Source organism: Lontra canadensis, unplaced genomic scaffold (genome assembly GCF_010015895.1).
Source record: "Lontra canadensis isolate GAN:19392208 unplaced genomic scaffold, GSC_riverotter_1.0 scaffold29, whole genome shotgun sequence".
Lineage (NCBI taxonomy): Eukaryota > Metazoa > Chordata > Mammalia > Carnivora > Mustelidae > Lontra > Lontra canadensis.
In genome coordinates, this window is record NW_022631023.1 from 15,355,228 (window position 1) to 15,367,557 (window position 12,330).

The following is a 12,330-nucleotide window of genomic DNA, read 5'->3' on the forward strand; positions in this document are numbered from 1 at the left end:
TACCTTACATTTAAGGTGTGATTAAATATGGCATTCATTTCCAATGTGATTTTTCAGAATTCCTAAGTTATAACTTATGTTGTTGCTAATAACTCAAACCTTGGTACAAATAAATGAACATGAATGCATCTTTGCATTCATATATCTAAAGGGAAGATGAAATTACAGAGGCAACGATGATCTAGGCCAGCCACTTATGTTTGTGACTTGAGCTTGTTTTATTTGTTGGTGATGTATTTCAAGTAATCCTTTTGGGGCTTTCATATTTGTTTCTTAAAATATTGTTGATCTCTAAAAAATTATAGCAAAGTGAGGCTTCCATGTGTAAGAGTTTCGTTTTTATCATCTTATATTCAGAAATTTAGAGAATGTCCATGCATCACTTTTTCCAGAATTAGGGTAAAGGAACAGTACAGCAGCATTTATTGAGTCTGGAACTTGTACTGAACTGTGACAGTTAAACCAGAATAACTCAGTTAATAGCCTAATTAGATAAATCCTAAAGCAAACAATTTTTTTTTAAGATTTTATTTTTTTATTTCTCAGAGAGAGAAAGAGCACAAGCAGAGGGAGAGGCAGGCATGCACTGAGCAGGGAGCCCAGTGCAGGACTCGATCCAAGGACCCTGGGATCATGTCCTGAGCCGATGCTCAACTGATTGAGGTGCCCAGGTGTCCTGCAAACAGAATTTTTTAAAAAGCACTGTAATTGGTCCTAAATTTGGGCCTTTTAAAAACCTTTTTCTTAGGAAAACAACTACTCCTACTAGTGAATCAGATTGAATTGGAACAAAGCCATGAGCTTCGTGTTTCATAGCTTTACTAATATGCTTTTCACATACTCTCAAATTTACTTATTTAAAGTCTACTGTTTGGCGTTTGTGCCATATTCACAGAATTGTGTAAATATCACTACTTTCTAATTTTAGAACATTTTCAACATCTGAAAAAAAAGAAACCTTTACCCATTTGCAGTCAGTTCCCATTTTCTTTCAGACCCTCCAGCCCCTGGTAGCCACTATTCTGTGTTCTGACTCTATGGATTTGCCTCTTGTGGACATTTCATATATGTGGTCTTTTGTGTCTGGCATATTTCACTTAGCATAATGGTTTCATATTCATGCATGTTATGGCATATATCCATACTACATTCCTTTTTATGGCTGGATAATATCCATCGTATGATGAGTGTACCGTTTTGTTTATTCATTTATCCATTGATGGACATTTAGGTTGTTTTGACTTTTTGGTTGTTGTGAATAAAGCTACTGTGAACATTGTGTATGGATTTTTGGGTGGACATATATTTTCAGTTCTCTTGTGTTGTATGCCTAGGGGATTTCTGGGTAATATACATGTGTTTTTAAAAGTCCGTTGATTTTATTTTCAAGTTTTTATTTAAATTCCAGTTAGTTAACTTACAGTGTAATAGTAGTTTCAGAAGTAGAGTAGAATTTAGTGATTCATCACTTAAATATAACACCCAGTGCTCTCACAAATGCCCTCCTTAATACCTATCATCCGTTTAGCCCATCACCCTACCCATCTCCGCTCTAGCAACCCTCAGTTTGTTCTTTATAGTTAAGAGTTTCTTGGGGTGCCTGGGTGACTCAGTCAGTTAAGCGTCTGCCTTCCGCTCAGGTCATGATCCTGGACTCCAGGGATTGAGCCCTGCGTTGGGCTCTCTCCTCACTCGGGAGTCTGTTCATCCATCTCCCTCTGCCCTGCTCATGAGCTCTCTCTCAAATAAATAAATAAATAAATAAATAATTTAAAAAGAAATAATAAAATAATTCTGTAGCTTCCCATTTAAAAAAAAAATTTCTCGGGGCGCCTGTGTGGCTCAGTCAGTTAAGCATCTGCTTTCAGCTAAGGTCTTGATCACGGGATCCTAGGATCGAGCCCCACATTCTCCCTTTCCCCTGTTCCTCCCCACTGCTCATGCTCTCTCTCTGTCAAAGAAAAAAAAAATCTTCTTATGGTTTGTCTCTCTTTCTTTTCCCCCTATGTTCATCAGTTTTGTTTCTTAAATTCCACATTTGAGTGAGATCATATGGTATTCGTCTTTCTCTGACTTACTTTGCTTAGCATTATACTCTCTAGCTTCATCTATGTTGCTGCAAATGGCAAGATTTCATTCTTCTTGATGACTGAGTAATATCCCATTGTATATATATGCCACATCTTCTTTATCCATTCATCAGTTGATGGACATTTGGGCTCCTTCCATAATTTGGCTATTGTTGATGGTACTGCTGTAAGCATCGGGGTACATGTACCCCTTCAAATCTGTATATTTGTATCTTTTGGGTAAGCACCAGTAGTGCTGGATCTTAGGGTAGTTTTACTTATTTATTTATTTTAATGGAATGCAACAGTACTTTAGTTATTTCAGTGCTGCAGTTCAGTTGATCTGTGCCACCCACAGCAGACCTATTTTTCTTTGAAGATTACCTGACGCTTTTTTGTTACTGTTTTTTAGTAGGCTCTACGCTCAACACGTGGCTTGAACTCACAACCCTTAGATCAGGGATTGTGTGTTCTAGTGACGGAACCAGCTAGTCATCCCAGGGTAGTTCTATATTATCTCTTTTGAGGAACCTCCATACTGTTTTCCAGAATGGCTGTACCAGTTTGCATTCCCACCAGCAGTAGAAGAGGGTTCCTTTTTATTGCACGTCTTTGCCAACACTTGTTTCTTGTGTTTTTGATTTTTGCCATTCTGACAGGTGTGAGATGGTATGTCATTGTAGTTTTGATTTGCATTTCCCTGATGATGAGTGATATTGATAATGTTTTTGTGTGTCTGTTGGCCATCTGTATGTCTTCTTTGGAAGAATGTCTATTCATGTCTTCTGCCCATTTTTCAACTGGATTATTTTTGTTTTTTGGGTGTTGAGTTTTATAAGTTCTTTGTATATTTTGGATACTAACCTTTATCAAAAAAATCCATTGCTATGTATCATTAGTTTTTAAAAATTCTACTTCCAACTTTTTTTCTTTTAAATTCAGACTTAGGAGGTGGGAGAATAATTCAATGATAAGTCATGTACCCTTTTCCTAGAGTCGCAGATACTTAATGTTACTACCTTTGAAGATTTACTTATTTACTTTTGGAGAGAGAGAGAGAGAGAGAGAGCACATAGTAGGGAGAGGGAGGGGAAGAGAGAATCTCATGCATACTGAGCAGGGAGCCTAACACGGGGCTTGATCTCATGACTCTGAGATCATGACTTGAGCTGAAACCAAATTGGACGCCCAACCCACTGAGCAACCAGGCATCCTAATGTTGGTACCTTTGTACATGTTTTCTCTGTATTTACTTTTTTCTGCTGATCTATTTGAAAGTTGCAGACTCATGATGCATTACAGAAAGTGTTTAAACATGTGTCTCCTAAGAACAAAGACATGTTTCTATAAAAATGCATTGGTATAGTTATTATGCACAAATTTAATTTTAATGCAATATCTAATTTGTATTCAGATATTTTTGGTTGTCCCTATAATGTCCTTTATGGTTTTGTTCCATCTCTATTGAGGATTTGATCAAGGATCATGTTTGTCATTTTTCTTTAACCCATAATTTCCCTATTTTTCTTTTCTTTATTGTCATTGAGGTTAGTTATTTTGTAGACTCTCTTAGGATGTGGATTTGTCTGATTGTTTCCTCATGATCAGTTTCTGGTTAATTTTCAGCAAGAGTACTTAACTGCATGGTGGTGATGTATCCTCAGTGTGTCACCTCAGGAAGCATAGAATGTCTGTGTCCTTTATTGGTAATAGTAAGTTCAGTTACTCACAAAGGTAGTGCCCTCCAGATCTCTCCATTGTTAGGTACTTTGAGCAACATATTTTAAAAATAAATTCTGTATCCTGTGACTTGATACTTGTATTTGAGCATTTGTAGTGTTTAGAAAATGGAGTCTTACACCAAGAGGAGATATATGCTTTAGTGGGAAGAATGATTTTAAAACCTGTAGATATACTAAAGAGTTGCAAAGTAAATGTGAACATATAAAAACTGGGTTATTGAGGAATGAGTTCTAAGGCACACAGATGCCTGTAGTGCACCTAGTGGTGCCAGACTTTCCTATGTCTTAAAATTGTATTTTTTTTTAAAGATTTTATTTATTTATTTGACAGAGAGATCACAAGTAGGCAGAGAGGCAGAGAGCGAGAGGGAAGCAGGCTCCCTGCGGAGCAGAGAGCCAGATGTGGGGCTCGATCCGAGGACCCTGGGAATTATGACCTGAGCCGAAGGCAGAGGCTTTAACTCACTGAGCCACCCAGGCACCCCTTAAAATTGTGTTTTAACCCCTGTACAGTTAACGTATAGTATTGTATTCGTTGTAGGTGTACAATATAGTGATCATTAAGTCTGTACATCACCCAGTGCTCGTCACAACAGGTGTGCTCCGTAATCCCCGTCACCTGTTTCACCCACCCCTCACCCACGTCCCCTCTGGTAACCATCAGTGTTTGTCTCTATAGTTGAGAGTCTGTTTTTGGTTTGTTCCTTTTTTTTTCCCCTTTATTTCTTAAATTCCACATATGACTGAAATCATATGGTATTTGTCTTTCTCTGACTTATTTTATAAGCTTTTCCTATTCTAAAAAAAAATAACCAGAAATCCATATACTTTTTTAAAGATTTATTTATTTCTTTTGAGAGAGAGAGTGTGTGTCTGCGCTTGTGGGAATGAGCGGAGGGCAAAGGGAGAGATTCTTCAGACTCCCCACTGAGTGGGAGCCTGATGCAGAACTCAGTCCCATGACCCGTGAGATCATGACTTGAGCCAAAGCCAAGAATTGGACACTTACCTGAGCTGCCTAGGCGCCCCAGAAATCCATATTTTTGAGTAAAATCCTCCTTTACAAAACAAGACCCCAAGACATTTTGGACTACTAGTTTGTGCTCTCTTTTCTAAAGGGATGCTGGAGTGTTTGATACAGGGTGAGGTCAGCCATAAAAGGATTAGTTTTAAGCAGGACTATTGTAAGATTAAGGACTATGGTGCAGAAGGGGTATGTGGAAAACTTGGGAAGAGAGGGAGCAAATCATCTGTGGGAGTAGATTTTCTTAGAGAAAGCAGAGGTGAACTTATTAACAAGGAGATAGTTTGAGAACGATGTTAGAATATGTCTGATAATGAGAGGATAGTGAAAACTGCTGTTTATGAAGAAAGGGAACAGTGCCATCAGATGACTTGTTCGGAAAGTAAGAATGTGGCATATATTTTGTAGTACTCTTCCATGTAATTCTAAGTCTTCAAATTAATACCTTTTTCATTGTGTTCTTGTATCTTGTACCATCTGTTGTACTTTGATTTGTTCTTCTCACTGACTTGGTTTATAACAAAAATTCTTTACTCCACCAGCTTCGGGCACTGTACTCAATGTACCTCCGAAAAACAAAAAGTTTGAATAAATTGCTCTATCACCTGTTCAGGCTTATGCCAGAAAATCCAACTTATGCGGAGACCGCTGTTGAGATCTCAAATAAGGATCCTAAAACATTCTTTACGGAAGAGCTCCAGTTGAGTATTAGAGGTCAGTAAGATGTGTGTTTGTGTTCTCTCTGGGAGACTAGGTCCAGATTAGGTTGTATTTATTATGCTGCACTCTTCAGAGTTTGGAGAATAACCCCAAGCGTGTCCTGGCTATGAGAAGGTTGAACTGCACGATTTTCCATATTTGTCTAAATAGGACATACAGCTAAATCTTGTGGTAAGGGTAAGAAATCTATACATTTTTGAAGCTTTGTTTGTTGAGACTGTTATCATTTGTTCTGTAAGCAAATATTTGTTAGGTGGTGATGTTTTGTAGGCCTGTAAATAAGTAGTCTTCAGTTGGGGAAACAAAGATGAGCAAAATTTATTTCCTTCACTCCTGGAGCTCAAATTTTAGCTCAGGGGATAAACATACACGCATCTAGTTGTACTCCAGTGTTTTAAGTGACTTCCTTAGAATTGAAATTTTTTAAATGTCTTGGAGATGTGAGGAGGGTACTATGTCTTGCGAGTATTGAGACAGATATTCTAGGATTTTTGTATAACACATCAGTGAGGTCTGGGGAAAGTATAGGGACCAAACTCCTTTTCATAATTTCTAAGAAGATAATCTTTAAATTTTTCCTTTTTTTTTTTTTTTTTAAGTTAATTTATTTATAATCTCCGTACCCAGTGTGGGACTCAAACTCATGACCTGGAGATTGTGAGTTGCATGCTTCACCGACTGAGCCAGACAGGCACCCCTAAATTTTTCTTCCTTTTTATTTAACTTTTTTTCCTACTCCCTGGGCGTAGGTGGTTGGGGTTGTCCTTTTTAAGATATGTATGTTCCCCTTTTTTGTGATCTAGCTTGTGAGATAGAGAGTGCTATGTCTAGGCAGATTTTTCAGTGTCCTTTGGGATCTTCTTTCTTTGCACTTCTTTTTGCCATTCCAGTGATTCATTTTGAATGTATGAGAGAAAGTAAATATTCTAGAGTTCTGGATTCTTCAGTATATTTGTTTTTTGATCTCTAGCTCTAGTGTTAAGGAATTAAAAATGATTTTCTGGTCTGTTATTCTATGTAAGAAATACATGTTACTAATTAAGAATTTGTTTTTTCCTCAGAAACATCAACTCTTCCCTACCATATCCCACACTTGGCTTGTTCAGTCTATCATATGACATTAAAAGACTTGCCTGCCATGGTTAGGCTGTGGTGGAATAGTAGTGAGAAGCGTGTTTTCAATATCGTAGATAGATTTACAAGCAAGTATGTCAGCAATGTTCTTTCCTTTCAAGAAATTTCTTCTGTGCAAACAAGTACACAACTATTTAATGGCATGACGGTTAGTATTGAATTTTTTCCAGAAAAGTTGTTTGAATACTGATTATGTCTGTCATTTGTAGTGAGTATCATCACAATATTAACCATTGGTTCAGAATTTACAGAAGTTGTCTACTTTATTTTCTGATTCTTGGGTATCAAGTCTTAGTGTATAGATTAAAACAATGTTCTAATTTCATTTATTCCCACCAAAGTTTTTGGACATTCATTAATTTGTTCAAAATATATATTGGAATACCTGTAGATTCCAGGCACTGTGTGTCAGTCACTTGGGAAATGAACAGTTTAGGGGTCAAATTCCTACTGTGTAATAAATATACATTCTAATAAAGGGAAAAGAGTGCTACCGGTATGTTTTTTGCATTGGAAACTGGAAAGTGGCTCATTAAGAGGAAGAGTGCTCTGCAGTCAGCGTCGGAAAGATTCATCTGACTGAGGGGGTTAGATGCACCTTTATGGAGGATGATTACTTTGAAGTGGGCAGGGTTGTGTTTTAGGGCCAGTGAGGAGAAAGGTATTGTATATAGAGAGAACAGTATGGCAAAAGCAAAAAGCTTGGAGATGAGAGTTTAATTTCTGCGATTGCCCTAAGAAATGATGAATAAGGCAGCATTCATACAGAGCAGGATTCCTGAAGGTAAATAGAGAATCAGTTGCTTCCATGATGAATTAGGGCCATGTTGGGAAAGGCCTCAAATGATTATCTAAAATATTTGGTCCTATTTGGCCACTGGTAATTTTCCTTTGAGGCAAGTGACGCTGTCAGTGTAGTAATTGGTAAAATTGCTCTGACTGCAATATATAGTATAGGCTGTTGGCGTGGAGCTTGGGTTCAAATACACAGTCAGGGGAGATGCACTGGTGTAGACATTGTGAATAACAAGGAGGGCCTGAGTGAGGCAGTATCAGTGGGAATGTTCCATAGAAGGAGAGGTATGTTAAAAATCTTGTGATGATTTATCCAAACTTGTAGCTAGTTAATATCTGGGAGGAGGAAGAAGGAAAAATTTAATATGATGCTATGGCTTTTAGCTTGGAAATAGGACAGTCAGAAGAGTGCATGGGTCAAGCATGAGAATTTGCGTTTTATGTTGTTTGCAGTGCTAGTATGAAAACTATAAATCTAACAGTTGATGGTTGACTTTAGAGCTCAAGGGAATTCTATGGCAGAGAAAGACTTAGGGGACTTCCAGATATAAATGATATTTGATACCACCCTGGGTATGGAAGAAAAGCAGAAATTAACTCATTCTGTCCTGGTCTGTTTCAAACTTACGCGACAAGCCTAATATCATAAAACATACTTTTTTATGAGCAGGATTTCTTTTGAAACTAACTTTGAATTTCATAAGAATCACAATAAAATGTCAGGTATATAATCCTGTGTATTAAATATCTCTTGTCCAGTAAACCAACGTGTTTACCTCTGTCTTTGAGTGAAGACTGACTGTTAGTTAATAGTCAAGCTATCAAGATGTGTTTTGAATGAAAGGAAAGAAATGTGCAAAAAGTATTACCTTTCCTGTGTTGCAGGTTAAAGCTCGAGCTACTACTAGAGAAGTGATGGCTACTTACACTATTGAGGACATAGTTATTGAACTTATAATACAGCTGCCTTCCAATTACCCCTTGGGTTCAATAACTGTGGAGAGTGGGAAAAGAGTAGGTGTGGCTGTTCAGCAGTGGCGCAACTGGATGCTGCAGTTAAGCACTTACCTCACCCATCAGGTAAGTTCCTGTGTGTACATTTGGCTTTCCAGATAGTCCTACCGACCTCCTCTTTGAAAGGGCATTAAGACTAGAAATACATCACTTCTGATTGAGGTTGGAAGAGATACTGTATTTGCTTGGGTCAACACAGATATATGCCTGAATGACCTGAACCTACCTACTGAGCTGTTTTCCTTTTTAAAGTTCTGCATTTTTTTTTCTTTTTGGTGTTTGAGAGGAGTTGACTTTACTCCACTGACATTGTGGATGACACAGAACTATACATGGTGTTAAAGACATTGTTTGAGAGGGAATGTTTTTGTAAGATACTGGATCAATGAATATCTTTGGAGCTACTTTTAGTCTAACATTTCAACTCTCCTTTTGTGATTAGAGAAATCCCAGTACTCTCAAAGATCTTTGACTTTTAAACATACTGTAGCTGTTTGCACGTTGAAACTATAAAACTTGATGTATTGGTGTAAAACCTTTCTTTCAGGTCTTTCTTTAGTGGACAAAATTCTATCTGGTTTCTAAAACTTGGCAGGTCATTTTAAAAACCAACATTCAGAAAACTTAGGAGATGTGAATATAGCCAGGCAGATTCTCTCTTTCTAAATTAAAATTTAGGGGTACCTGAGTGGCTCAGTTGGTTAAGTGTCTGCCTTCATCTCAAGTCATGATCTCAGGATCCTGGAATCGAGCCCCATGTCATTGGGCTCACTCTCTCTCTTGTGCTCACTCTTCCTCTCTCTATCTCAAATAAATAAATAAAATCTTTTAAAAATTAATTAGTTAATTAAAATTTAGCTTTAAAGTTTATGAAATTGAATAAAAATAACTTTGGTCTTCAGAGTCTATTTACTCTATTTTTTCCTTTTTGTTAACAGAATGGAAGTATTATGGAAGGCCTAGCTTTATGGAAAAATAATGTAGACAAACGTTTTGAGGGTGTTGAAGATTGCATGATATGTTTCTCAGTCATTCATGGTTTCAACTATTCTCTTCCCAAAAAAGCCTGTAGAACATGCAAGAAAAAGTTCCATTCAGCCTGCTTGGTAAGCCCAAAGAGAAATTAACTTATTTATATTTTATGTATATTTATATGTATGATATCTAGAAAAGAAAATAATGTTAAACTCGTAATTGTAGTTAATAAGAGGCATATTAAAATGATTTTTCAAAATCTATAAAAAATAATTATTAATTTATGGAGACTGGTAGCATCAAAGCACTTTAATAAATGGGTGTTTTTATTATAGCTCTCTCACACAGTAGATGGTCCTGTCAGATCTAGACCATAAAGGAGACTGAAAAAACTAGGGCCATCTGGCCTTAGAGCTCTTTACTCTTTTTTAAACATCATATTGAAAAGAAAGCTGCCCAGCTTCATAAGGAGGTCTTCCTGACATGTCTTAGTGGTTGGGTGGTGTGGGAGTCTAGGGGGAGAGAGAGTCGTACTGTAGCCTTTGGAAGTAATACTGAGTTGATTTGGGAGAGGAATGGGGGAAGCTAAAATTTTGGTATTCTCCCTTTTCCACTTAATCATTGTTAAGCTTACCTTGGATGTATATGTAAAATGACAGCTTTAAAAGGTTCTTTTAACATTTAAAAAAACATTTTTTTTCCCAGTACAAATGGTTTACGTCTAGCAACAAATCCACTTGTCCACTCTGTCGTGAGACCTTTTTCTGAAATTTTTTCCTTCCATTGGAAGTGATCCTGAAGAAAATCAAACAAGGACTGTGGATCTGGATCCATCTTAAAGTGTTGATGGGAGGAGGCCAGTGAGCGTTACTTTTAAATAGGACCTTCTCTGGAAGATTATTTTGGTTAATGTAATGATCCTAAAATCAGGTTTACTTATCTTTAGATTGATTTGTAAATGTTTGGAAACCTTTTCTTTTACATAAGAATATTACATATTTGAGAGAAAATATTTATATTAATAGTTTAATCTTTTTGTATATTTAAAAATAAATATGGAAATACCCTAAATTACAGAATTGGAATTTGTGAAAGCACTGTACAACTATATTATACTAAAAAGCCCACTAGGTTTGTTGACCTATGTTCTAGAAGAGTCCAAGTGAGGCAAATGAATTGAGAGGGTTGATTTATATCTACAGATATTTTAAGATTTATTTATTAGTTATTACAACAAAATTAATTAGTATTCTGATATTTGTAGATTATTTTAATGATAAAAATGAGGCTAAGCTATTAATATAGCTTATCATAAGCTATTTGAAGCATGCTCTGAAATCCTATATAAAAGAGTGAAACTGAAATTTAAGGTGTCTCCATTAATCAAGGGTTATGAAATTCAGAAAATTAAATTCATGGCACTGAACTTTTGCTGTGGAAAAATTTCCGTTTGTTAGTGAAATTTGAATTGCAGTCTTGTCAGTGAGCTTATTACTCCGTTTGAGTGAGTCTCTAGAGGGTATGAAGTTGAGAGAAACAGAATTAGATTATTTCATTCATGAAGCAGAGTGGTAGTTATCCCTCTATTGAGAGGGAAGAAATGAGTATTTCTGAAACTTAAGACTGGTGGAAAAAACAAAAATTTTAAAATGTTGTAGGAGGCTTTCAATTTTGTAAGCAAATTTTACTATTCTTACTGGCCAAAGTTACACTAAATTAGAGATTTGGGGGAGCTTATTTTTTCCAGCCTTTAGAAGTACAAGTTAATAATTTTAGTACTAAGTAAAATTCAGTATAATGGGCTGAAGTGGAATAGGGGAATACGTTCCGTTTGCCACAGCACTGTTACCCTTAAAAAATTGTGCCCAAGTTATAAAAGTATGGAAGTTTGGAACTTGGAATAATTTTATTTCAGTCTTCCATTACATGGGAAATATTAACATATCTGATAGCAAGTTTACTTGAAAGATCAGCTGATCATCTCTGTTGCAAATGTTTAATTGGCAAAAAGAAGTCATGTTAAATAAAATCACTGCTTACCGTCACCTGGGTAAAATGGTTATTATTGAAATAGGATGAATGTGGTCAGAGTATCATAGTCGAGAGTGAAATATTATGTGTGAATTATAGATCTCTTGAGTTCAATATGTAGATGCAGTGTCCTACCCAGTTTTGTCTGTCTCTTGGATTTTTCTCCCTGTTTATTATCTTATAGCCTTGAGACTCAAGGAGTCAGTGAGAACAGATAGCAAAATTCTACTACCTCTTCTTAACCCCTTTCTTAAAATATTCTCTATGTGTCTCTCTGACATAGTAATCCCAAAGGATTGTGTTACTCCTCTGTGAAAGTTGCACACTTTTCCTTTAAAAATGGTTTTATAATAAGACCTTGTTTATAACTTTTCCAGTATTGGTACTTCTTGGCTTCTGACCCAGACCTCAAGTAGAACAGAAAAGGGAATAATGGAGCATTGTTTTTCCATGTTAGCATCTAGGGCATCAGGTTGTTGGTGAAACACTATAATTCAGTGGAATACCTACTCTTCATACTTAGGACTCTTAACACTTTTCTTTGAGACTTGTACATAAAAGTGTAAAGCTTGTTACTGTTTATATGCTTAAGAAAAAGCTTTCCAGAATAAGACTGAAATTCAGAATATCATTGATTAAAGTTTTATTTATACAGCTTTAACAACTGCAGAGCATCCCTTAAAATTTTAGCATAAGGACATTAAAAATTGCATGAGATTCAAAGCCCATTAGCAAAATTATTAATTTAAAATCCTAATGTAAATTACAAATTTTAGAATTTATTTTTAACTCTTATTTATCACATGTTCTAATGTATGTACATAAG

General features: G+C 36.2%; 1 protein-coding gene across 2 annotated transcripts in view; it reads left to right on the plus strand.

Moving 5' to 3' along the window:
- LTN1 (listerin E3 ubiquitin protein ligase 1) overlaps positions 1 to 11,518 on the plus strand; it is a 67,402-nt gene extending 55,884 nt beyond the window's left edge. For both annotated transcript variants that reach the window (XM_032865482.1, XM_032865481.1), the window contains exons 26-30: positions 5,378 to 5,549; positions 6,617 to 6,837; positions 8,370 to 8,564; positions 9,437 to 9,604; positions 10,179 to 11,518. In XM_032865482.1, the coding sequence (XP_032721373.1) occupies positions 5,378 to 5,549; positions 6,617 to 6,837; positions 8,370 to 8,564; positions 9,437 to 9,604; positions 10,179 to 10,241 (819 nt within the window). In that variant the 3' untranslated portion in view covers positions 10,242 to 11,518. The remainder of the gene's footprint in view (positions 1 to 5,377; positions 5,550 to 6,616; positions 6,838 to 8,369; positions 8,565 to 9,436; positions 9,605 to 10,178) is intronic.
- The last annotated feature ends 812 nt before the right edge of the window (positions 11,519 to 12,330 follow it).